The 27,494-nt window shown below is 31.0% G+C and overlaps 1 protein-coding gene across 1 annotated transcript; it reads left to right on the top strand.

The window, feature by feature from the left end:
- The first annotated feature begins 1,249 nt into the window (after positions 1 to 1,249).
- Smp_147470 (putative leucine-rich transmembrane proteins) lies at positions 1,250 to 17,374 on the top strand. Its single transcript, XM_018789274.1, has 3 exons — positions 1,250 to 2,362; positions 14,093 to 14,542; positions 17,199 to 17,374. Exons 1-3 carry the CDS (start codon positions 1,647 to 1,649, stop codon positions 17,347 to 17,349), a joined length of 1,317 nt encoding a protein of 438 aa, XP_018654734.1. The 5' UTR covers positions 1,250 to 1,646; the 3' UTR covers positions 17,350 to 17,374.
- Positions 17,375 to 27,494: the final 10,120 nt, after the last annotated feature.

Genomic DNA, 27,494 nt, shown 5'->3' with positions numbered 1-27,494 from the left:
TTTTTGGTATATTTTTTGGTCTGTTTGGTTAATATATATAACCCAGTATGCTTGTAATAATGATTCATATTGCCGAGGCTGTTATTTGTGTTCTGGACTCAACTGGCTGGGCTAGGCAGATAGGAAGGACCGAATAGCACCCAAGACTGCTCGTACGTATTTCCTGTATCATTGGACATATATATCTATATATTAAGAAGTTCAAGGCTCTAGATATAACAAACAACTGATTAGAGTTTAAAATTACAAAACAATAACTTAAAAATCAATAATAACCAAATAAAAATGAAAGAAGAAAAAAACCAAAACATGCCATCAAAGGAATTAAGGCCAAGGAAGGATGCGAGGTTTGACACTTAAAATACTCGCTAACACGTGGCATGTGGGCAAGAAGCCATAGTGCAACTTATTCTTCATGCCTAAATTTTGGTTGAGTAATCAGGCATATCTCATAAATGAATCTTGAGATTTAATTGGCTAGTTATCATCTATTATCGTTTAAACTCATCGTGAGCTTGAGAAAGACCATCTTTGATGTTTTGTGAATTGAAAATGGATTGATGGGTCGTCAATGCCTAAGCAATCCATAAGTTTTTGATTTGGATTGGTTGGGTGATGAATATGTCCGTTTACTATAAATGTCTGTACACTCATATTTCTTCTCACTATTCTTATATGGTAATTGTTAAACTCTCTATTGTGATTAGTTTATTGAGTGGGCGTTTACTTACATTTTTATTGGCTTCTTTATATGCTGCATGTACATGTATGTATATGATTTGTGTGTGTGCATCTATATACATTGAAATATTATTTCTCATTATGATTGCCATTAAAAATAAGCGATGAATATGAATCATTGCACTATCCTGATAAAACGCGGCAACAATACAATGCATAACATACGGGTCTGTATCCGTTCAAAATATTAGTTTTTTATTATTTCGTATTACAAAGAGTAAAGTGCATATAAATTATTTTGTGTAATACTGTTACACAATTCGTTCAAAGTCCAGTATCACCCCGGAACAGAAACGGATACAAACACTAGAGTTACGGTTCGTATACATACGCGCATACACAAAGAACCAGTCACCCACCCACCCACTTACGAACGCATACATCGTACACATCAGCACGAACACTGGCACATAGTAATTAGAAAAATACGTAAACCATCAAGGAGAACATTTTTCAGAGCAAGAGAGAGAGAGAGAGATAAATACTTTAATTATTGTTGTTTTAAAATCTGATTAATACTTACTGTTATTTTAATTCTTATCAACGGAGATATATATGTATATAAATGTCATTAAAAACACGAGGTAGTTAACTGCTAATAAATCAACTGTGAATACTTATTCATAGATATATATAAAAAAGCTTTTTTCAAATTGAAATTACATTGAGGAAAATTTGACTGGAACCTCTGTTATCATTGTATGCTACTTGTATTATATTTGGAAATACCGTTATTTTCTTTGCGATTAATCCATATATTTCACCAACTGCTTGAACACTATCATCAACAACCAACTTGATAGCAAAGAATCAGTCAGGCAATAGCACACACAGCCACGAGAAAACATTCGGAATCATTTTTACCTACTACTATTACTACTAATAATAATCACAAATTATTTCACATGTTATTTAGTTCAGCGTTATTTTTTGGAAAGTCTTCATCAGTAACCCATTTAATTCTATTATTTTTTACTATATATTCTATTCCGATTAAAATAATTCATGGAAGTTGTGAACCAGCTCAATCTGTAATTATATGTACCAATGAATTCCCATCAAGTTCGTTTCTAAATAATTTAACTGGTAAATATGAATTGATTATAAGAAGTGTAAAAACTAAACTAGACATTAAATCATTTGAAAAATATCAAGGTGCACAAATTAAACGTTTACAAATCGAGAAATCCACTATTTATTCAATTGAACCGAAATTTTTTAATATATTTAGTCGTAATAGTCTAGAACGCTTATCATTGAGTAATGTCGATGGTCCGTATCGTTTAGATGCTCAATCTCTAGCTGGTCTTAGTGAAAAATTAAATACATTGCGCATTAATGATCATGTATTAGATAACATTGATGATTTTGTTATATTAAATAAATTAACACGATTATATCTTGTTCGAACACATTTAACACAATTACCAAATAATTTTAAACAATTACTAACACATTTGGAAGATATTAACTTATCTGAAAACTTATTAACTTATATACCATGGAAAGAACTAGCTGAACGTATACAAAATGATCAATTTTTAAAAATCCAACTAAGTGAAAATTTATGGAATTGCGATTGTAGTGTAAAACCATTAATTGAATTGAAACCGGAAGCGAAGTAAGTTAATTGATTTTTTTTTAGATTCTTTTTTCTTGCAATTCTCATTTGTGTTCTCATCAAATTCACTATAGATATTACCATGTAATCAATTTTTCTGTTTTCGAGTACAAGGATAATTGACTTGTCACTTGACATGTGTTCATCAGTGGAGCTGTTGAAATTTCTACTGTTAATGAGGCCTAGTGATTGAATATTACTATTCTGTGGAAGAGATGAAATCTCCAAATAAGTGTACAGAGTTAATCTTGATTTTCCGACAATTTTTCAACGGTGATCTTAAAGATGGTTAGCTCTATAGAAAATGAAATATAAGATAGATATATGTGAGTCAATGTAATTAGGTAAAATGAAGGAATTTAAATGTTAAGTTCACTGCTCAATCTAATATAAGAAAAAAAGATTTAACAGTCTATTCAATTCTCATAGAAGAGGTTGAAACATTTTTTCATAACCTTGATATTTAACTTTTGAACGTGTTCAGTGGGCAGAAGTTTATATTAGTCGCTCTGAAATATATATATGGTTTCTTCCAAGTGGTGTGTTGTATTTCTAAACTTGTCCTAACCATACCATTTGAAGGACTGTACAAGGCAATTATAAAGCATTTTGATGGCAGATATACAATACTGTGCTTTATTTGTTGTCACAACTTAAAGTTATCCTTAATTGTATTTATTCTGGGATGCGTATTTCATCGGTGGAAAGATTATAACGAATGGCGTGACTGGTGCGTATTACTATATATATTAAAATAGGGTTATGATGAGTATCAGTATAAATTATCCATCTAAGAACTTCTTATTGAGAGCAAAGTTTCTAATACGGTTACCATAGTAAAGTATATCTGTTTATTGTTTTATAGATTAACTTATTGATCACATATTTATTTTAGGCGCTTTCTTTCTTTTCACCATAATCTTATTATTAGAAAATTAGATCGATATTTAATGTACTCCCATATATGTCAAGAAATAATCAATCTATACTGGTAAAATAAGTCTTTTTCACTTAAGATATACTGAAAACTGAATGTAGTTGAATGCACAATTGATTTTTATTCTATATTTTTCATCATCAACAAAACATAAAGGGGTATTATCTAACAGAAGTTGTACTTCATCTCTCAGAAATAACTGTAAAAGTTATTCCTTTAAATTAGTAACTCATCGTTGGCATTAAATTAGAATCATTTTGTTATATTGTCAAGTAAAATATTGATCAAACAAGTCGATGATGTATATTATTTCATTGCAGCTGTATTGTTATCATTTATGTTAAGTGACAGGAATGTACTTATTCAAGTCTTTCACAGAGTTGTGAATGATGAGTTTTAAAGGGTTTGAAAACCAAGATGTTACAACTGTTCAATAGCTTTTGAATGATTCATGTTGTTAAGCTATTCAGCAGTATTAAAATGAATTGATAACATATGGAATTTCTAAAAGCCATTCGTCAGTGTGTTTTGTATATGACTCGGGATAAATGTAACCCATCTGGCTTACTGATTTGCAAATTTATATCATCAAGTAATGATTAGGAGGTAAATACGAAGCATAGTTATAATTATTTCTTTTAAGATATTATAACGTATTAACAAGAATGGTTTATTAGAAATTGTTCAGCTTGTAGCTTCACATCATGTACCAACTTTAGCTAAACAACCATTCTGAATGGAGGAATACTAGAGGGGTGTTTCTTTTTAGTTTAAGATTTTTCAGCAGTACGCATCCGTGAATGGACCAGCGGTCGAACATAGGATCTTTAAACCTTATAGTTGGTGTATTTCTTTTAGGTTGCTGAGTTTCAATTTAATAGTCTCTAAATCTTCTATATTAATCGTGATCAACTGTGTAGACGTCAGTAATAAGGAGAGAAATTCGTGAAAACTCTAAAGAGACTCCGTAACCATTGAGGTTTAACTATATCAGGCATGAGACACTTATCACTGAGATCAATTGACGATGGTTATCCAACGTTGTAAATCAACTGAAATTGGCAATATGGATCACTGGGTACCAGTCTAATGGTAAAAAAAGGTATTTGTGATGTAGAAAGTTCAGAAGATCCTGTATTCGATCTCTGATGAGTTTGAAAAGTTCATCAATGGGGAGTTGACTCATATTAAGACCAAACAGTGCTTGCTAGTTTCCTATAGTTGTCTAGTTAAAGTTAGTTTTTGATGCAAAACTGAGTACTATTATTATTATTGTTATTAGACGGCCACTTACCGAATAATGTAAATTTAAAAGTAATCTACCTTAATTTTGACTTTACGTAAACGACTTTAACCAAAAATCTGACTCCGTGAAAAGCAAATATCTATTTTCATTCTTAGACTAATAGCGATAATGAAATTTAGTGGATTTTTAAATGACAACTGGGTTTTTCATTTGAAATAAAAACACTTATAAAGCTATTTAAGAATTTCAGAGTCAAAGTTTTTTCGTTTATAAATATGAAAAAACCAAAAACCAAACAGGTCTATATTATAAAATGGCATTGCGTGGAGAATTAGTGAAATTCTGTAATAACGAAACAACTACAGTGTCTTAAGACTATCTAATCATTTTATGTGTGTTGTCATTATGGGTGTTTATTGTTAGAAATGTGGCGAACCTTTAGACATTTTAAAGAGAAGGACTTTTAGCTTTTAAGAGAATATTCTGTCTCGCAATGTTGAGGTTAGTATTTTCTAACCAAATAGTGTTCAACAACAATCTAAAGCATAAGTTTTCTCGCCTGATCACTTCTACATGAAGTTATTAATTCACCTGCTCTTGTAAATCTAGATACATTGTTCGTCCGATGCGCGTTCTACCCAAGAGCATTCAACAACATTACTTGGTTTGGTTGAAAAGAGGCAGAAATTGATCAATAAGAAATTCCATGATCAAATACCTTGTGAATATTGGGCATTGAATAAATATTCATGCAAGAAATAACTAGCTAAATTTTAACCCATTACTTATTAGTGATTAGATGTAAGGTAGGATTTTCAAAATTCCGAGTAAGCTGAGATTTATAAAGATAAATTAGTGTGTAGAGAGTGAAGGTTTAGTGATGGTATTGGAGAACAGTCATATCATACGTTAGTGATATGAATGATTCGATTCAGCAATTTAAAGTAAAATTTACTAAACAGACAAGATCCCTATCATCAAAACTAATTGCTTTAGTTACTAACATGCATGAGTTATCTCTAAATTATATATATATATATAAAGGTTTTCAAGGTAGACAATGATTGATAATTAACACAATACTCATATTCATCCACTAGATGCTGGTATTTTTTAAACATGGTCTGACTGTGATTACCACAATTCAAACTTTTCAAACAATTTAAAATTATTAGATCGATATTGAGGCTTACATATATAAACTCTGGTGTATAAAGATCGATTATAAAACCGGTTTTGTTAATGGATCTATTAAATTGAATTAGGATAGGTTTGTACCATGTCAGTATACGCGAACAACATTTATTTTGAGGTAGTTTATTAATCTCATCTACACAACTAATGAACCTTAATAGAAAAAATCTGTCAGTCTGATCACACTAGCAAATCAGAGTGATTCCTTTAATCGATCTCAAAATATACTGTCATTATTGTATTTAAAATGTAAATACCAAAGTTTATTGGTGAATTATAAATCAATAAAAATTGTTCATATTCACTTGCTAAAGTATATTATTAGATTTAAGTGGTACGCATGCCTAACGTTGATGGACAGATTTCATGTTTTTGTAAAATTCACTGTTAGGTCAGTTTGGTTGAATAATGCTAATACACATCCTTGTGCAGTGGTCAATCATTAATCCTATACATATTTACTATTAGTTGTTTCGAATGAGATCCCACTTTTAATGAACTTTTTTATTGTTTTTTATGACAGTACAATCTACCTAGTATCAAAAATTCCCATTGTGGAAATTGGAACAAAAGGTATAAGCAGAATGTTGTTTTCAATTAGATTTTCATCAGGCTTTGCTCTTATTTCTTAATTTTAACAATTTTTAACGATGATTGTCTTAATATCTGTTTTTTTCAAAGTTCTGACCTATTTTCTATGTTGGGACACCTTTATTCTAGCCCTTATTATTCTTATACCTATTAGTACATCTATAATTACACCATTAATCTGTGCCCTTTACTTACAATGTTTAATTATGTAATTTGTTTTAGTCCTTTCATTAATTTATAAACTACCTTGACTGGTTTAATATTTTTCATATATTCTTGTACATTAGTGTAAAGCCTTATGAAGATCTAATTGAAACCAATATTGTTCGCTTATGAGTTGCCTTAATTTATTAAGTGTTTATACAAAAGCTACTGCTAAAGCAGTTAATGTTTACTTTGTAAACATCCCTATTTCCTTCTATCTCCTTATTCAATGTAGTTTTTCGGCTATAGTGTTAATTCATCTACATATGTAATTCCATTATGTCGTTACCAATTCACATCACTTTTTGTTAGGGCATAAATTAATAGAGTTGGACTCAATGTATATGCATTCCAAGAGAGTGGCTGGAACTAGGATACAGAAAGAAAAATGCAAACGTTTGTTTAAACAAACAAATAGGAAACTTTTGTATCACACTAAATTGACTGATAGGGCAATGTCATCCTCCTCCAGAATTATTTGCAATCATTGATGTAGTTAATATGTAGCGATTAGTTCGTCTTTTTAGAAGAGTCAATGCTTTTAATTATATATATAATGGAAGATACATGAATAACTTCAGGGTAAATCGTACTCATTGTGCTATTGAATTTTGAAATGGCCCGCTCTGGGTAAAGAAAAACTTTACCGTTGAATGAATTGTTGTAAAACTAACCGTTTTCTGACATTCAGCATTAACAAACATTTGTTTGACTATTTCTTATGCTACGTTTTATGGAATAAGCTTAAGAATCATTCCACTTTTGTTTATTAAGATGGTGGTTTGTAAAGATTTTGTTCGACTAAAGAAATCTATTTATCGTGAACTGATATCAACTGAAACAAACCGTTATTTAATCTTAATTTTAGATATCCCAACTGTGTTCACCCACAGCTCCTAAAAGAGTTAAATTTTTGGCTTTTAGGCCTTATGACCTAGGTTTTCTACTGGTTAGCAGTGATCAGTAAAGTTTACCTGGAATACTGAAAAAACCGGTACTCCTCTTCGGGTTTCAACTCGTGTTGCTTGATTTTTCAGTCAGTGACGTCGCCAATGAACTATTCTCGTCGTAACTGAGCGTTAGTATATTGTTGCTATTCTGTATATCGGTACGGTGGGAACGTAGAGATAATATTATACATTATAGTCAGTCTTTTTATAATGTTACTTGAGAATATTACTGAATTTTGTTAATAACTTGAAATATTTTATCAGCCAGACTTTTTTATCAGACACCGTTTAAGTGAGAGAAAAAATTACCTCTCATACAGTCATAAATCAATACATGTATCTAATCAATTTTATTATCAATATCAGCATGATTCAGTATTATAATCGTAACAAACTACTTTAAATATATAAATATATGTAGAAAACATTTTGGCAATCAACTGTTTCATCGACAGAAACAATGGTTGAATATATATATACAACCAAACAATTAAAATAAGACAATGAAAAAAGGTGATGCATTTTCTTCGCATATATTGTTGTTTTATTGTTGTTGATAGGGGCATTCTATTTGAGTAGCGGCAGTGGTAGTAGTAGTATTAGTAGCAGAGTAAACCCACTAGTAAACGCATGTTAATATGTGTCCATATGTGCACATTTTTATGCACATATCGCATATACAGTTATTTAAGGATTGTAATGGGAAACATCTGAGTAATTACAGACAAATATGCACTTAAATTATTATTGATTAATTCCATATGCAATAGAGACGTTAGAGAATGATACTGAAGTATAAGCGATGAACTAATTCATTAGTTTGGACTGGCATTAGTTAAGACACTTCTGAAGATTAAAGAATTTTGGTAAGCTCATTTATGCTCGTATGGGACTCTTCAGCAGTGCACATCTACAACCTTACCACCAATGGAACATAGGATTGTAAAGTTTCGTTGTTAGCGTTTAACACTGAGTTGGAATTTAACGCTTCACCATACTCAATCTAGTTAATTAACACTTTACAGAAACGATTATTCAATGTCATTGAGAATGTTTGTCTTGCTACCGACATAGCTGAAATCTGTTTGGCATTGTCACCCTGTGATGAATACTAGCTATAAATTGCATTAAGTTGTACAAACCGTGGCAAGAACATTTTTCAATGTATAGAATATTAGAGTCTGTGATAAATACCTCTTGATGTAGCTGTCATGTTTATTAGGCTTCATACGATGTGTTTTTGTGAACTTGACGGAGGAGAAATAACTATGATACATTGCTCTGTTTGACATTTATCCATGCTACTATTAACGAAACTTTGATTACATGTCAGTATTGAGTTGCTTAGGTTATTGATTATTAGCTTTCGAGCAAACGATATGATGTCAGTTATCACTCAGGGATTTTCTGGTCTACGAAATTGTTATTGTGTTCAAATGATTTGTTTAATCAGTGAACTGTATGTGTGGTGGCTTCGTTCACCGTTTGTGGTATGCTAATTAAGCTTGTCTTACCACAATATAATTTGAAAATGTTTTTAAATGATGTAATGTTATCAATTTAGCTTTGATAATTCATAGAAGAGAAAAACAATCAAATAATTTTTAAAAAATATGCCTTTATTGAATACCATGTCATCCCATTATTAAAAGGACAGGTTATCACAGATTCCCTTAGTTATCAAAAGATGATATACCATAAACCAGTAGGATTTACAAAAAAGCACAGCCATCTGAAATGATTCGACGAATTTATTATACAGATGACCTGAGGATATGATTCCGAACAGTAGTCAGCACTAATGTAGATTTTTTCAACCACTTTAGTATCTTGATTTCGACCAATGAAAAATGACACTTGTGTAAGTGTATTGACATGTATCTCAATATATATATATATATATATATATATATATATATATATATGTCACAAATGATTGTGATTATCATTATAACCATTATGGTGTGTGCTACTGATATAGACAGATATAATTTGTATGTACCATCAATCCAAAGTAAAATGTCTGGTGGCAGAAAGTTAAGAAGATCAAAGAAAAGAGAACGAGGACAGAGAATGAATGCTGTGGAAATGAAGGAACAGTCAAGTTTGAGACAATTGATTGACATTTTGCAAATGAAGTGTTTACAGTTTGGTTCTCAGATTTTACTAAGATGTTCTGTAATATCATATTGAAATACATTCTATTGTCCCCACTTGTGTTCTCGTTCACTACACCATTACGACTGTTAATATTAGTACTAATAACGTGTTATTGTGTGAACCGTTCATACTGAATGATTTTTAAAAAGATATCATTATTCTGATGTTATTTTGTGTCCTAATTAGCAATGTTTAGAGAAAAATTTTAGAATACACATTTGATTTTATTGAAGACCAGCCAAGTAGATTTATTAAAATCTGACTGGTTGATGAAATCTCAACTGAGACTGATAATATTGAATAAGAGCAGTTGTGACTTTTTATTCACAAAAGCAACCAGTCAGTGCCCTTGTATAGCTAGTAAATATTTTTGGTGAAATTTTGTTTTAGTAAATAAGATTAATTTACTAAAAACCAATTGTTCTCAAATATGATAGTACTTACCGTACAGTGGATTAGTGATTGATCTGTATATTTAAGTATCTACTGAACTGTGTTGTCGATTACAATGTACAAATGTTAACTAGTATCATTTGTCTACATTAACAAAGTGTCACAGTGAATCTGAAGGAGGATGAGACTAGATATATTCTAAAATAAATCAGTGGTCTGAATGAATTACTGTTGAACATTCAGTGTAACGAAATTTTGAAATGTTATTTTACTTGGTAACCATAACTATATTTATCCGTTCCAAATTTTTATTTATAATTTAAGAAGCTGAATCATATCTAACTGTTTCTCTTTCGAAACATTAGACACAACTGATTTCTTTGTAGTTTTGTAAGTCGTTAATGATTTCGGTAAATTTCCTCAATTTTAGTTCATCCATGAGATAGATAATTGCTCTATAATTAATAAATCCAAAACCTTCTGAACTCTACCGATCATCACTTCAAACTAGAACTTCAGGAATTGATCTCCAAGTACGTTACTAGTTAGTCAACTTATATATTACTAATGAAAGAGTTTTATGGATACTGGCTTAATTTGTAGGTGGCAGGAATTGACAATGAGGATTGAGAAGTCTTGTACTAAGATGAAACACCTGTTCGGTGCATCGTGGTTCTCAGTGCAGCACCAGGCGAGACCAAGGTGAAACAAATGTTATCTTCAAAACACCTAAAAAGGTTATCTACTTCTTTAACATAACATTTAGTACTATAAAGGAAGAATAAAATTCTCTTAGATAAATATTTATCTTAAAGTAACCTACGTGATATATATTCCAATGATAGGATAAACAAATTTATACTCTGTGATTTTCGTTATTTAAAATAACATCTCAACACGAAGTAACGTCATCGGCGGGAAAAAAGGAGTGGGGAAATTTCCTCTATGTTAGCTTAAAACCTTCTAGAATTATTTACTGTCTAATGATTAGAAGATTAAGCTCGAAAAAAATACCAAATTTCTAGGCGTGTGTATAATCCTATTGAGTCAATGAATAGAAATTCAATCGTTCATATTCTATATCTTTATTCAATTTACAATTTGATCAGATTCTTATGTATCGTCAACGTTCGGGTAAATTGTCTGCACATCTGGATATTCCTTTAAAAAAAGAACAAACTATTTTAGTACTACTAATTGATAAGTATGTTATTTCGCATAACATGTTTTTCTTTCTGAATGTATTTTCAATTTTATTTAATGTTCTTTAACACTTTTATGATATTAAATGAAAAAAAAATTTACTTTTTCCTTGTTATCACAATTCGATTCATTTTTGTCAGTTTGATTACACGAATTTATGATTTTGATAACTTGCTGACCATAAAGATTACATCGAACAGTGGGTCATTTAAAAAACAGGAAGCACTGTTTTGGCCTGGTTCTAGCTGAACTCAGGGATAAATAAGAGATGTAGTACAGGATTTTCAGGTTTCGAGATACTATATAATCATTGAGTTAAGATTCAGTGATCCATATTTGTCTCTCCAGTTGATTTGCAATATAACGTAATTCTCAGTCAAAGACTTGAGTTTACTACTGCCTTATTATCGTTCGGTTTGAAATTAGGACAAGATCACTGTCCATAGTCCTTCACTTGGTAGCGATTCATAGTGGGATATATCGATGTTGGATAACATGAAAACCAATTTATTCAATATCGTTTGTTTGATTATTGTGATGCGGAATATCACAATACTATTCTAAAATCCGTTGAAATTGTTTCCACTCATTGTATATCCAAAGAAACGTTTTGCAACACCAGTCACTTGCCATTGATCACCATCCACAAACACCTCATAAGTTGCATTCCAATTATATCTTTTCCATTCCGTAGTATATTTCGTTTGCTAATTCCAATATATTCAACTGTTGTTTCTCTGGAGAGTATACACGAGGGAAAGTATACTTACCAATGTGATGGCTTTGATCGACTTCAGCAGTAATTATATTTGAGATGGATTGTAAGTTATTTTATCAGAGTGGTTGATTACATGAAAAATTGAACATGCATAAGTATTCAATCAAAATAAATCTGGAGGGAGAAAAGTTTTTTGAAGCATTCACAAATATTGGAAAGCAGTCGTCCATAAGTTTGAGAAGCCAGCCCTTATAACTGTGTTGAATAAAAGGATCACAATTTTAGAAACATTTATCACCATGAAATAATTTACATTGTTTCTTCTTGTTCCGTGATCTAGAAGTCTAAATGTTTGACATTTTCAGTGGTTCCCTGAAGATTTTAAATGTGACCAAAGTGTTATATCGTGGGTGACAGCTATCTTTTTACTTCGTAAAAAAGTGTATATATGTATATGTTATCATTTTATGGGGCATTGTATGATGTTGCAAATTTACACTGGTTGTTTTTTGTGTTATTAGTTAATATATATTCCTATAGCTGATATTCATTGTGTTTCATGTCAAATGTATTTTGTTTAGAGGTACATTGATTTAGAATAAACCAACAGTCCTCTCTATTTTACACTTACATAATTCATTGTTTTTACCAAAGTAAATATTTTTAGTAGATGTATGCTTTGAAAAAACTAATTCTAACATATTCATCTTGTTGTAGATCCAATAACCTTCATTTTAGTAGACTGTTAACCCTGGAGACGATGAATCAATCTGTTTATCATAACTCTTAGTCGTTACTACAGGGAGCCTAAAAGAGATTTCTCTGAGTTAATCTTAAATTTTAAGAATATAAGCTAGTCACTTAGTGCCTGATTTATATCATGATCATCGAAAAACTGCGAAAGTACCATGTTTGATTCTTGTTATCGGCATACTGATATATTTCTGATGGAACAATTCTGTAACAGTATTTCTTGAACACAGTAAAATTAGTTTCATAAATTTTATCATTAACGGATGAGGAGCCATTTTTATTTTTAACATATATATATATATATATATATATATATTCATCATTAAACTTCATTTTTGAATTTCACCTAATTCAGTATGTTACATAAACTTTTAATTAGAAGAGAATAAAAGCAGAAAGAATATTGAACAGTGAGGCGTCACTGAAACAAAAATCAATGAAATCACATAGTTAGCAACTATTTGCAACACTACATCCCGAAAATAGTTTTTTTTAAATTTTACTATTTCTCTATGCTAAGGAAATCATTTATTAAAGGTTGATCTTTAACATAAATCATTGTTAGCCGAATAAACACTAAAAATAATGAGAACAACAGAAATCTATAACCGAAGGATCGTTTATATTAAAATAATGATATATTTGTGATGTCTGAGTGAGTAAAAAACTGAATTTCGTACTTTTCACAGCTTAGCGTAAGTTAATTCCTAATAGAATAAATAAATAGCCGAATTAAATTAATACAGTTTTACTTAATACAGAAAAACAAAGTATAACATCTAGAATAGTCAAAATAAGTCCGATCAAGTCAATGTCATGTTGTTCTAGTCAAGGTGATTCTGCATTGAGACATTCATTAATATTATTGAATCAATCATTTTGAAATGTGGTACTTTTGTCGACAAAACTAATTCATTAGTCAGAAAAGTCGTTGTAAGTAGTTGATTTTATAAATATTTGTGGTGTGGTTCTGATTAGATCATTCTTCTTTATTTACCACTCACTAATTACTATAAATTCATTTGAAGATTTATTCATCGATGAAATTAACATAACTTTCTAAGTTGAATTATTCTCTGATTATGTTAATGATGAAGTAGGGTTTGAAACAAGTGCAGATCATTTAGATTTTTTTTGCGGTGTATAGAAACAACTTCGTGTGCAAAAATCTGAAACTATAAAGTCAACTTGCCTAGTGAGTCGTATACCCAACTCTTTCAGTATGCTTCTAACACTATCAGTGAACAGACGTGTGCAGCTTGATAACATACTTACAGTGAATACGTCGTGGCTTACTGAAGTCTCTCCTTCTATTTCTGATTCACTTTTGATCAACATCTTGTTCCTCTCCTTCAAAACTTCTTTATTTTTAAATTTTTAGAGCTAAAATTTATGAGTTTCGTTGTCATACCCCGGAAAACTTGAAATCTCGCGAACTGATTGAATTAACAGTTGATGATGTATGTAAAGAAGAATTAAGTCAATCAGTGATACCATCGAAAGATTTATCATCAAATTATAATATCGGTGTATTCGATCAGTATCAACCAACTGGACAAGACAATAGTAATCAACAACAAAATGGTGATTTCGGTGGAATATCAGGTCGCCATGATTTGAAACCAGTCAATGCAGATGGTAATGAACAACAATTGGCTACTGCTGGTAGTAGTGGTATTTCCATTGAAATGATCATTGTAATTTGTGTTGTCATAGGATGTATTATTGTTATCATCATAAGTTTAATTGTTTATTCGTCACGTAAACGTGCACAACGTAGAAAACAACAAGAGAGAAATCTTGGTGTTTCACATAAAACGAATTCATATTGGTAAGTCAATAAGAGTTTTTTTGTTTATATGTATTTTAACAGATATATGTTCAAAGGATTTTCGTGAATTTAAAAAAATTACCCAAATTTTTAGAGCTATTGTTAGTTGCTGCAACAATTGATATAGGTGATAAAATTATCATTTTTTTCTATCAGCATAATTAAACCATCCGAATGGTAGAATATTTACTTTAGTGAAGTATTCGAATGAGGGATGGTTGAACTACTTGAATTTACTTACTCGAACCGATTTACATTTCTTGTAATGATTACTTGCTTAATACGATAATATGGAAACTAGTGTAAAGAATTCACCCTCGATCATCACCAATCAGAATTTTTGAATTAAACATTATGCCTATCGAATTAATAATGAGTTTTGCGATCCAGCTGTATAGAAAATATGGCTGTCTTTGAAACCGCTAGACACAAGTGTTGAGTTCGTTTGCAAACATGATCGAGGAAGTATATTCAATTGATGTTTCAGTCAGGCTGAAATGTATGTTGTAAATTTCACTGTTAGTCACTATCCAAAGTATCATCAAACAGTTAGCTTGTTGGTTTATATATATATATATATATATTTCACATAATCATATTAAAACTACTATAATTCCTATTACTATCAGTACTCATTATCAACTAGCTCATTACAAGTTTAATCTATGTAAGAAAATAGCTATTATTTTGGTTAATAAGTGTAAGCAGAACTTTTATTTTCGGCATTTTACTTTATTCTTATTCTCTCATTCTGTGTATTAACTAAGTTGACTGACTTAAATTCTTATATATAATTTTTAATTATGTGAGCGTCTTGTGTGTGTTTGTGTGGGGTACACTAGATGCTTAGTGCGTATTTGTTCAATTTTTTCATCTTACATCATTCTTCTTTTTATTTTAATTATCATGACTTTTATCGACGCTGTCGCAGTTGTATTTCTTTGCCAAATTCATCAGACAAACCTTCAATCTCTTACTCTGTACACAAGTTAATATGAAAAAATTTGTCGTTTTGTCATTATTTGTTTTTCAGTTGTGCATAATTTGTGAGCATATGGTAGTATGTATGTGCCATTGTGTTTGTATGCTCATTTATTAATTTCTTATTTTCTGACGATACTTCATCATAACAACAGCATCTTCGTGTATAAATGAAAATGTAATGAGTAGGTGGTGTGCTATTCTTACATAGTGATTGCATATATACACTTTGTAAACACATCTGTGAGAGTGTGAGTTATTTATCTGTTAACCTCAACATACTATCTAAGATACTCTTGAATGATCTGTAGAAAAAAATTTATGTACATTTCGTGTTTATTATTCGGCTATTTCATTTTTTTATCATTATGTTTTTTTAGAATTTACTTGTGGAATGTTTGTCATTTGATTTACATTGCACGTGTATGTACAACTCATGCTCTGTGTGTTTGTTTGTTCCTTTGCATGTATATGTATGGATTTGTACATACAAGTGAGTTCTGTACATCATTAGCACAAAATCAACATATATATTTATTCTAGTTTCACTTCAGTGTGAAGCGTGCTTATAAATAACTGCATAATAACAGTGGCTTTGTTTCACTGTAAAAATAATTACAAAAATAGTGAAAGTCAATGAACATATAGATGTGTTACTGGTTAATAATGTTTATGATCGTATCCTGTCATGCTCATTGTTCTTGCATTATTCAATTTGAAACGGGATTGACAATAGGGTTTCATGATAGTCAGCAGTAGTGAGTGAGCCAGTTTTTGTTATCATGAAATCATGTATGTTCATCTTTGGATTCAGATGTATTTTAGATGAATAAGTATTCTTCATAACTTCAGATCAGATGTTACCTTTTAATATTCCTGCAGTTCATTGAAACGAATTATGGATAAAGTATATTATTAGTTGTTATCGATTCATGTCATTCAATCGATTCCATGATTTATTATGTCATCAATCTACTCAGTGACATCGAGATTTTATGGTTAAATTTATTCGCGTTAAATTTTAAATTAAAATTAGAAAATCTTATTTGTGTAATATGACACTTTTTTGATGATTTTAACACTCTCTCACTTTGTTTTCAGTTTACAAATGGGGAATGTATCGTGTAGCTAAGTGCTTACTAGATGACTTCATCGAATATAGCAGTAAGGTGGTCGATTTTAGTGATCAAATAAATCATAGCAACTATTCGACCGACCAATAAGAGATAAGTAAACAGTAAGCAGAGTATAAAAGCACACACTTATTAATGTGTAATCACACATGTGCATAAATGTTGCAGACATTACAACACTTATGCTTAACTCTTTTACAACCCACTGACTGTCATTTAAAACCTCCAATGAATGTTAAAAGATATAAGAGCATAGTGTTTATTAGATGGAAAAACGTCAAAGTTCTTAGAATAGTATTATATTTACTACGATATTCGATGTTATTTTCATGTGACTTAACGTTGATTGGCTGGTTGTTGACCAGTCAATTTCCTTTATACTTTAAACTTGTTTTAATTACCTGAAACAATTTGATGTGTAAGAAAAAAACGCTTCCGATACTTGATAAATTAAGTGAAATACAGTTCATAAGAAAGAAATATGAACAGTAACAATATAAGAAAACTTTAATCAACTTAATTCTTTTATTTTGCTTTTTCAGTGCTGTCATTGAACATAATCCATCAAGTCGTACACCAAGTGAAAAACAAGCCACTTCTCAATCACCATATAATTATTCTCGTGGTATTTCACAGCCAGAAAAAGAACCTTTAGCTCATGGTTATGGTAATTATCGAGATGGACGTTTGTAAAAGGATGAAGAACAAACTATTACTAGTGAAGATGGTGCTGAAAATAGCGATCCTTCCTCGTTTATCTTATTTTTACCAATTTTTTTTCCAATTGTTTCACAAAATTAAAATCATCCCCACCTTACACATATTATATTTTTTCACAAAATAACAAATATACTCATGGTTAATTTATGCTCAATGAAAACTGATTGTTTACGCTTCTCTTCTTTAAAAAACCGCAAGGATAAAAAAATAAAATTTTTAAAAATTCTATCAAAGTTTTCATTCCATACTTCTCATTTTATTCAATGTTCCAATTAATTTAGTTGATTACTGATTAAAACAACAGAAAATGCCAATAACAATATCAGGCAACTCAAATCAATACGTATGTTCCGACAGACTTAAACACTGGATAATACAGAAATCAATTAAATGAAAAATTGATATTATAATTTAGATTATTGAACTGTATGTTATATGTATTCAATTGTTTTATTGAATATCGATTGAAATAAGATTTGATTGTAATGTTTAATTGAAATTCGATCTATTTTGGTACATTTTAGTCGTACTTTACACAAATACTTATTGTGTAAGATATAGTATCTCTCCCTCCCCCCTCCCTCCCCCTCTCTCTCTCTTTATATATATATATATATATATATATATATATGCTACTTCTGGTTAGTTGTCCTGTCTCTTTCTCTCACTTTATCGCTTACTTCGTATTACAGTCTGACAGTGAAAGCAAAATGTATGGACTTATCTCTTTCTTTTATGTTGTATTTGACTGCTTAATATCCGTTTTTCATAAAAAATGTTGCCGTAGCGACCATGAAATGACAAGACAACCATATATACATGGATATGTAGCTTTTATGGATAGCCTCTCTGAGCAGGAAAGTGATTCTTCTCTGTTCTCCTGAGTCTTCTTATTTCTTTGCGTGATTTTTAAATTTTGTTTTAATTGCATCAATGAAGGATGAATATTTTGGTGGGCTTTTAGTATTCAATGTTTTTCTATAAATCCTAAGTAAATATGTCAAAAGGAGTGAGTTTTTTATCACACATTTTTCATTCAGTATATGATGAAAGTTTATGTTAAAGAGTAGGAATGGGATTTTGAGTACTTCAGTTCTATTCATTAAGAGGAAAGTTGTTACACCGTTTAAAAATTCATGCAAGTTTGCTCACACCCTTCGCTTTCAATCATGCACCATATGACATTGTCATTCTGGTGATAAGAGCTGTATCGAACATTCGACTGTTTTTTTTTATATTTTCTCTCCCCTCCCTCATCCATATGTAAAAATTTACCCACATTTTGGCGCCTTATTATTGTCTAGTGAGTCATTCGTTGAGATTCATCTAGCAAATGACTCAAATTTCTGTACGTTTACTTATGGATTCACTCTATTGAAATACACATGTTCAAACAATTATCAATTACTTTACTACAAACACCACTCAAACGAATATGTTTGCGAACAAAATGTCTCTAATATTCATTATCAGCGCTATCATCATTATGACTATCAACAATGATATTTAATTTAAACAAACAATAACAGAAATAATATTCTTTCTTGTTTAAATTTGTTTATACCTGTTGTTTTCCTTATTAATGTATCGAAATTTAGGTGCATGATGAAGAAAGCTATCTTTCGGCCACTTTACCCGCCTCTTTTATGTTGTCGTTGTTATAATCAATGCTATTGTTGTTGTTGGTGCGTTCTTTTCATTTTTGTGAATTTTCACATGATTATTTTATGTTGATTAGTTGTTTGTTTGTTTTCTAGTGTCATTCTGACGATATGGTTATATATTGTTTTTTAAAAATAATTTAGAATAAAAAACATCGGCAGTTCATTTTACCTTGAGTATCAATTTATGAAAATGTTATCATCCAAAATTCGATGAAGTCTAATAGTTTCTGATGGAAGTAACATGATCATTTACTGATCAGTTTATGTGAAAAAATCATGAAGTCATGAATTTATTCGTTGTTTAAAATGTTCTTAATCTCATATTTCATGAAGAAAAGGAGTACTGATAGGCTTGGTTTGATTAGATAGATCAGTAAGATAAACAGCGATTCAATAATCATAATTCAAAACCAAGCAAACAGACCCAGAACAATAAAAAGATTGGTAGTTGTTAGTGAAACAAAATTAAGTTAGCATTGCTTACTTATCACTTATTAGCTTTAAGATCCGTCACCCTGAAATCTGCTTGGAAACTTTGAATGTGTGGATAGGTGAGGCTGAAAAATGAAGCATCTTGTTAATGGCGTTAAATTGTCATCACGTTGAGTGATAAATTAAAATTTAACACGTGGTTTACCCAATTGTAATTCACTTGCCTAATCACATCCTATTTGATGTAAAGTGTGAAAGGTTAGTATTTGACTCTTTGTGGAGTTTCATTTGAATTAAGCAGTAATGGTTTCATCTAGAACAATATTAAAACTTCTCAGTTAAGCCTATTTCAGTAAACACAACACCACTGGAAGTCATAACTACCTACAAGGGTGTGTTGTTGAAATAATATTTTTTAACATGAACATCATGACCCCCGAAACAGAGTGGCGACGATATTGAATCAGGTTGAGAAATTTAGATGCATGCTATAGTTGACCTGTGGGATCAGACAAATTTTCAGAGTAAAGATCGTATGTAGAAATGGTTCAGATAAGGCGAGAGTTTAAAATCGAAGTCATAGTCCTTACAAATTAGTCTTCACAAAAGTTTGTTGTTTGTATGATATCATTAAAGGCAATAGTTATGTAATAATTTGGGGGTTGGAAAAGAATAGAAGGACGGAAATAATTTACAGATCAGGATTATGAAGGATAATTGTCCGCTTGACAGATATGAAGGGAAAGTGGAAAACATGAATGTCATAATAATGGCTGAATAGTAGCCATAAAAAATTGTTGGAGGATAACAATTAAAATTACAAACCATTAATTAAAAAAAACAGGACCAAAACATACTACAGAAGGAAATTAGGTTCAAGGAAGAATGAGAGGTTGGATGTATTGTTTTTGAACACATTCCGGGCTTGAGTCGGTGGATCGCCACCGCCTTAGCAGTGCATAATTTTTTGATTCGACCTCCTTTTGATCTAGTTCCTTTGATTTTGTAGATTATTTTAAAAGAATAGTCTTTTGGAGCGACGTGTCCAGATATAGTTATGTGCTCCTGTATCGAACTGGTGACTTTTACATTCTCCTTCTAGAAGCCGCTCTGCGTAACGTTCTGAGAAGCGTTTGGAAAGTGGTCGCTTTGTGCGGTCAATGTAACCTGCCCCACAAGAGCAAGTAAATTTATAGATTTACATTGACGTGGTTCAAAGCAGGAGTTTAACCTTAACACATCCGTGAATAGTAGGCTGGCTTGAGAAAACAACACAGAGCTTAGCTAAATAGAACGTTTTAGTCAGGGATCTTGAAATCCGTTAATTCAAGATTTCATCAGCCGCATTTCCTTCAAATTCGATATTCATAAAAAGAGTTTTCTTTTGAACTGTCGGTACTTTTTCAGCATGTCTCGGTGTTAAGTTACTATCAGAAAATCTAGGTAGATAATTGTTTCTGATGAGTATCTGTCGAATTTGAAGTAGTTCGTCATCTGTTGTTTTATGAGAACATATTTACCTAATCCTTGAGGATAATGAGTGAATTAAGTCTCTTTTTCTACTCATTGGGACCCAACTATGAAAATTTGTATGCTGACTATTCCAGGTCGGTTTCCCACATCTAAGTCTCTTTAAAGAACCATCTGATCTTCTTTACAACCTGGCATCAAGAAGATGAAATTACTCGATCGCCTCTGCTTCTAATATGAATTGAATCGAGTCATGACAATCATTGAATCGATTCAAAATTTCATTGAGTTCCTCATCTTCCTCATAAATAATGAAATTTTCATCCGTATCTGTTACATAAATGAAATCTCTTAATTACTGGTGGAAGTATCCTATTTTTCAGATTGGTCATGAAACAGTCATCCGATAGGGGGCCCAGTGGTGAACCAATAGCAACTCCATTAGTTTTTTGTATTGAAACCATCGTTAAATCTTAATAACTACATTGAGAGGACATCATAGAAATAACCTTTTTAGATAACGTTTTGGGATACAAATATCAAAGTTGTTATTTTCAATATAGTCACATAAGAAAAGTGTTGTTTCTGTGAGTGGACCATTTGTAAAGAGGAAAGCAACATCCAATAAGATCATTTTTCTACCTTTTACATTGATATTTATAATTGAGTTGACAAAATCAAATGAATCGAGAGAGTCAGTATTATTATTATTATTATTATTATTATTATTATTATTATTATTGATGAGTTGTTTCTGTTGATGTGGTTCCCGACGGACTGTAAAATTTCAGCTAACCATTTAGCAATCAAGTGATACGGAGATATATTCATATCAAGTGTAGGACGTAGGGGTTTATTTTTCTTATGAACTTTTGGGAGTCCGTTTAATTTCAGTATGACGGAACCCTATGGTCTAGGGTGTTCGTAGAGGTCACAACTGACGATAGATTCATCTTTCGTCTCCCTTAAAATTTTAGTTAGCATCTGTTCCGTTTTCTCAGCTACACCTTTTTGAATTGTTTCTTTAGAGAATTCGACAGCATCAGATATTATCGAGGATAGTTTGGTGACATAGTCGTGACGATCCGTAAGGATATTCCCTGCACCCTTATCTGGGTGACACAGCACTAAATCCTGATTTGTCAGAATATCAAATAATTGAGATTTGGGTTTTTTGTGTGTAATCGTCCAATTATAAGTATTGTGTTTATATATTGATTATCACAGTCTATAAGAGTTCTTTTGATGTACTTATAATCGCTATTAGATACAGGGGTAAGGTCACTTGTCTGACGCATGGGGTTTTCAAATTAGATTTTAGCGTTGAGTTTATTGTTAGTTGACATACTACAAAATTTAGGACCAAGTAATAATGCTTGTAGCTGAATAGTCAATAATGTTATACTAGAGTAATTGAATACGTATGTTTATGGTGTTTCTCGAAAAGAATCGTGGGTCTCTATTGGTTTTCAACTTTTCATTAATCTCAAGTTTACGTTTTCTGTACAATTTATAGCAACAGCATCAATGTAGTCTTTGAATCTGAAACGTTCATTTTCTGAAAAAGCGTACAATGTCTTTGTTCTTAATAAAATATTTCGTTCCATTTCTGGTATTCTTGACTTACTCTCGTCGATATAATTGAAGGTGAGATGTTTCAAAGAACAATTATTTGGATTGATGTCGTTTCGACGTAATGTTTTGAAAAATGGTCTCGGATATTCACTTTTGTCTATACGGCTTTGCAGAAAATTGGTTTCAACGTTCGTTATAGTAAGCCAGACAGAAATTCATTGAGTCTCTTCACTGTTACAGGATTTCTGCAAGTCTTCAGATAACTAAAGTAACCCATTGTGTCACTGAATAAAAATAAAGAATAGTCACGAAAGAAAACTGACCAGTCACAATACTTCATTAGAATCATTGAATTTACCACATTGTGCAAAGACACTAAAACTGGTTTTTTGAAATAGTAAAGGATTTCAATTGTTTATGATTTTGAGTTTAGTCAGTTAAGGTAACTGGCGTGTTTAGGCTCAAATATATTTGACTGTGAGTGTTATGATGTGTGTAGTTTTCTCTGTTTCGAACTTTTTCTCTCAACTTACCTGACAACTTAATTTGGTTGCTAATCAAATAGCTCACACATTCAGAAACTGTATGCTCGAGACAAGTTGATGCTCAAGTTTTTCCTAATACAAGCGAATCCCTCAGTTCCGTCTGTTAATCTACCGGACTTGATAGTCATATATAGATTTAAATGTTAGTGGTATTGAATGGCTTCCTTTTACTTTTTAATCAGATCGATAACTTCAGTCGTTTAAGTAATATCTAATTATTACTAATCGGTTGGGTATTCAAAATTTAGTTTTGATCAAGTGAAGACGACAGCTAGTTTTACGAATAAAGTAAATCAGTGTTATATAGCTAACTATATCTACGTTCATTAAGTGTTTGATAAGTTTAGATCATTTAAAAGTTCAGATAAAATGAATAATATTATCATCACATTATATCAAATACCGATCGATTATTTACATATATATATATAAGGAACACTTTAATGTTTAAATAAATATACGTAAATCTGGAGTACTGTAAATTCATACAGTATGTGATCATCATTCGTGTGAACTAAACAATGTTTATAATCCTGATTAGTACTAGTAGGATAATACAAAATAGAAACGATTTATAAACGAATTATTTATTTTTGGTAAATATTTAATAGATTAAAGACATTTATGGAATGGCGATATTATTTCAATTTAATTAACCACAAACTGGGCTTGAGAACTAGTACCGATAGTAGTATTCAGCAATCACTTTAGGAACTGTAAGTTTGATGGGATGCACAAAACTATGGATCCGTTGAGTTAGGATTGAATTGGCCAATACGAACAATTTTAATCTGGTGTTGTTATCAAGTTACTGTTCATGTCTTCAGTTGAATGACTTCAGAGATCGTACGGGTCACATTCGAAGATTCCTGATCTAGGATGAAATATCTGTTAATCAGTTTAAGACTTATCACAAACTCTTTGATTCATGATAGTTAGTGATGTAAACCATCTTCAAAATCCAGAAATTTCTCCTAGATACATTAATTTCTGACTTATTGAATTTTGACTAGTTGATTGAGTACAAATGAAATCAAAGATAAATTGGAAGTCTCGGATTCGTCTTATTTAGTCTGGTTCTCATCAGCTGCTTACATCCCTTTATGTTTAAGAATCACAATTACAAAATGGGTTGAAACTACTTTCGAAAATGAGTTTAGACGGAAACTGTAATGAACATACATTGGTATTATGTAATTTTAACGAACGAAATGAAACAGCAAATATATATTTTATTTGAAGGGAAATTATACAACATGATAGTGACAGAAGACTAAAGGTCTAGTAACCAGTGGTTAAGTAGTGAGCGAATAATGATACTGAGAATAAAATGAGTAAAACTCGGTTAGATAAAATAAGATTACAAATCTAAGGGACAGTCGAAATAAAAAGTAATTATATTATTAATTGGAAGAAATAATTGAATATATTGAGTAAACGATTGGGCCACCAAGTCAGAGAATGATTATTAAACAATGTCATTAGATAGCTGTTTCTCTCCGCTCAAGTAGTTATCAACAGTCTAGAGTTTCAAAACTTAGAGTTCAGTCATGTATGTTGTGAGATAGTTATTGTTGGTGTTATCGGATGTTTATCACCATCGTATGAATCAGTTAAAATTAGAAATTTCGGATCCGTTGGAATGAAATATAGTGCGGGAATTGTGTCATGTTCAAATCGAGATCCAAAAGTCTCAGATTCAATTATTTGTACATTCATAAGAGTAAAAAATATTTGAAGAGACTCAAGTAAAGGAGCGATAGCTGATCAGATTTCCCTTGAGTTTTCAAGGATTATCTAACTGATACCAGTTTCATGATAAAGATCAACTTCTTAATTAAACACTTTTCACATGCTCTCTTTCTTGAAAGTGAAAAATTAGATAACTGAAAGATTCATTCTAATCTTAATAGAAATCACAATTATATACTCAACAATCTTTTGACTAAAAATCTCATAATATTATATTTTTTTGTTTACCAGGTTTTACTCTGAGATGTTTTGGTTAATACTGATAATGAGAAATTCCAGATTCACACGTAAAAGAAAAGAATGCTAAACCCTGACCAAAATTGACCTGAAAAATCAACTTGTTATCATTAAAAAAAATTAGTTAGTACACACATTTTAAGATTTTCACATTCTCATTATTTATAAAAGTACTTTTTACTATGCATATATATATAATCATAGTAACCATAGTAAATTCAATGTAAAGAGAGAACATTATTCAAATTAAACAGGTATTCAAGATTATTGATCAGATTATGTATAATGGATAGTGAAAATAAAATTCTAAGCAAACACGCATGGAACTATAATGTTCAGTCAATCAAACTAAGGCGAACAAAGTACAATGACGATTAGAAAATCTTAAAGATTGAAATATTTTATTTATTAATTAGAAAAAAAGGTAAATACAATAAATTCCATATTGTAATAAACATTTAATACTGAATAACGCATCTGTTATTATTATTATTATTATCAACATTAGTTATGAAAAAGATTATCTTTTAAATATAGTGAAGCTAAAGCTTGAGAGTAAGCTGTTTAGCTATTTTTTTTTACAAAAGTGGTATCAATTAGAGAACCATGAGCAAGCAAAGACAAGCATTTTTTTCTCCTGCTAGGGACACTTTAATAGTACCCTACTTACAATCATAACAGGACTGGAATCCAAAACATGTTATTCTCTTCAAGAGCTTATTATATATTTGAAACGCTGGGTTGCCTTCCAGTGATTTAACTTTTCGGAGATCAGTCACTTTGCGATATTATGTATCTCTTTTTAGATATTTTAGAATGTTGTGAAATCTAGCGTAGATAATTGGTTATTGTTCTATTGACATTTTTTTTGTTTTATAGTTGAATTCATAAGTCAGTTGAAGATAGACCACCATGGAAAACTTAGAATCACTGGACGGCCGTTTCATCATAGTACTGAACTCCTCAGCAATTGGTATCCACGACCCCGCCTCTCGAGACACGAATCCAGGACATATCTTTCTCGAGAGCGAACGCTTAACCTTTATACTACTGAACCGTCATCCAACGGTGTCAATGTTCAGCTTCAACCAATTCATGAGCGTAATCGTGTATGCGTACTGCTGAGGAGCCCCACAATAAGGCGAAACGGTCGTCCAATGCTTCCAGGTTTTCCATAGTGGTCTAGCTTAAATTGATTGATGAATTCAACTATAAAATTACTAAAATCTCCACAAAACCCCTTTCTGATAATTTTATATTTGTTTAAAATAAGTAAGTCATAATTTATTTGGGCCACAATTTGCCTTGAACTTGTTTTTAAAACTTTTGGAATAGTTTAAAATTATTTCTGGAGTTATTTGTATTGACGTGGATATCTATATAATAAAATTTACCAATTGTAGATTCTAATAACACTGTTTAGATCAGAGTTTCAAATTATTTCTAGTAGAAATAATGAGTGGCCATCATAGTTTTTACGTATATGGCTTCTCTCATCGAAGCAGGATTTTCTGGGTAAGTGTACTTTACTGATGACCTTCAGGGATTCATGAAATGACCCTAAGGAAGTAGGGACAATTTTTAGCCAATGGAAATGCGAGTAAAGCTATTTAGGTTTGGATTAAGAATTGTATTGAGCTTTAGAGTTAGGTATTAAGGTTAGGTTTATAAGTTTGGGTCAGGTGTTAGGAGTAACGATTAGAAATCGAGTGGAAGAGTGCCTTGGATGAGTATTTATACAGTGAGTTCTTTAATTTAAAATATCAAATCTTTTTAACTTACCTTCGTAATTCATAAATCATAGTCCCTATTATTTAGTGTTTTTATGTTCATCAGTTTTGAGCGTCTTGGTGGCCAAATATTGGTAGGTTTTACTTAGCTCCTTATAAGATCCAAGCTATCCTTCATCGCGCCTTAAATTTTGCGTAAAAACCAATAGGGTATAACTTAAATCCGTTTCGTATGTTGACGATTTATATTTCTACTGAGTTTTATTTGAATTAACAAAAAGTTAACCTTAAAGTAAATATGATTTAATTCAAGCTCGATGTTACTTTTCATCATGAACTGATACTAATTATAGAACCATTAAAAAGTTGGCAGATATTTGAGTAGATATTTGGATTCTGGTGTATGTTTTCTGAGTGGTGTGACTTTCTCATCGAAAATGAAATCATAATTAATGCCTTCAGTGTTTATGGAGAGCAAAATAAGACTAAGAAATACAGACAGAATAGAGTAAAAATAATCACATTTGATTTCAGTCTCTTCATAATTTAGCATGACCATCACTCAATATAATTGATCGGCAACTACTTCACTCTAGAAACGTTTGGAATAAGTCTACATAAGTGTTATTACAATTATTACTTAGTTTAAACGACTTTTTGGCTATTGGTTGACTAAATATTGTTGATTATTGTAAGAATATTTCGGTTAATCG

The sequence above is a fragment of the Schistosoma mansoni genome, chromosome W (genome assembly GCF_000237925.1).
Source record: "Schistosoma mansoni strain Puerto Rico chromosome W, complete genome".
In the NCBI taxonomy this organism is placed as follows: domain Eukaryota; kingdom Metazoa; phylum Platyhelminthes; class Trematoda; order Strigeidida; family Schistosomatidae; genus Schistosoma; species Schistosoma mansoni.
Note: the sequence above shows the minus strand (reverse complement) of the source record. Positions and strands in the feature narration are given on the sequence as shown.

Excerpts from the sequence above, each read along its gene's own strand:
- Smp_147470 (XM_018789274.1), top strand. The coding sequence starts at position 1,647 with ATGTTATTTAGTTCAGCGTTATTTTTTGGAAAGTCTTCATCAGTAACC. Across the intron at positions 2,363-14,092 it reads GAATTGAAACCGGAAGCGAA|AGCTAAAATTTATGAGTTTC; the intron begins GTAAGTTAATTG and ends TTAAATTTTTAG. Across the intron at positions 14,543-17,198 it reads CATAAAACGAATTCATATTG|TGCTGTCATTGAACATAATC; the intron begins GTAAGTCAATAA and ends TTGCTTTTTCAG.